Here is a 541-nt window from a genome sequence, read left to right as displayed (position 1 = left end):
GAGGAGTAGCTCTGGGAGGCGGGGCCCTGCGCTGCCCTCTCATAGCGACTGGCGATCCACGCGAACAGCAGGGCCGCGGCGACCTGGATGCCGGCCAGCAGGAAGAAGTACAGGTCCATCCGGCAGTTGTTGATGTTCCCTGGGGGGAGGAGAGGCTGGCATCGGGGCGGGCAGGGCCCCCCTGAGCTGGCAGCGTGGCCCGGAGGCGGATGGGAAGGCCCAGGGCGGGGGGCCCTCTAGCATCTGGCCACACTGGGTCTCTGCACCCCGTGAGCCGGTGTTCTTTCTGGGGCTGAGAACACAGCACAGGGCCAGCGGCCCCTCCCCCGAACGGCCGGCTTCCAGCAGCAGGAAGCCCCGCGAGGCACCGAGTTCCCTGCTTCCCTTTGACAGGTGGGGAAACAGGCCCAAGGAGGGCAGCCGTGCTGGGGCGATTGGCCAACTTCAGCATGAGCCCGTTCTCTGAGCTCAGCCTGCTGCTTCGTTCGGCCGTGGGTCAGAGCACTTCGCCAGGCCGCCTCCTTCCCATGCCTCACCCCCC

At 68.4% G+C, this 541-nt stretch overlaps 2 protein-coding genes across 2 annotated transcripts in view; one reads left to right on the top strand and one right to left on the bottom strand.

Annotated features, from left to right (window-relative positions):
- TMEM132A (transmembrane protein 132A) overlaps positions 1–9 on the top strand; it is a gene marked incomplete at its 5' end in the record, with an annotated part of 10,129 nt that extends 10,120 nt beyond the window's left edge. Inside the window, 1 exon segment of the mRNA XM_014539192.1 lies at positions 4–9. Coding sequence (XP_014394678.1) covers positions 4–9 — 6 coding nt within the window.
- The window catches only part of SLC15A3 (solute carrier family 15 (oligopeptide transporter), member 3), a gene marked incomplete at its 3' end in the record, with an annotated part of 10,235 nt that continues 9,702 nt past the window's right edge, over positions 9–541 (bottom strand). The window contains exon 8 of the mRNA XM_014539183.1: positions 9–139. Within this exon, the coding sequence (XP_014394669.1) occupies positions 9–139 (131 nt within the window). The remainder of the gene's footprint in view (positions 140–541) is intronic.

The sequence above is a fragment of the Myotis brandtii genome, unplaced genomic scaffold (assembly GCF_000412655.1).
Source record: "Myotis brandtii unplaced genomic scaffold, ASM41265v1 scaffold2089, whole genome shotgun sequence".
Lineage (NCBI taxonomy): Eukaryota > Metazoa > Chordata > Mammalia > Chiroptera > Vespertilionidae > Myotis > Myotis brandtii.
Note: the sequence above shows the minus strand (reverse complement) of the source record. Positions and strands in the feature narration are given on the sequence as shown.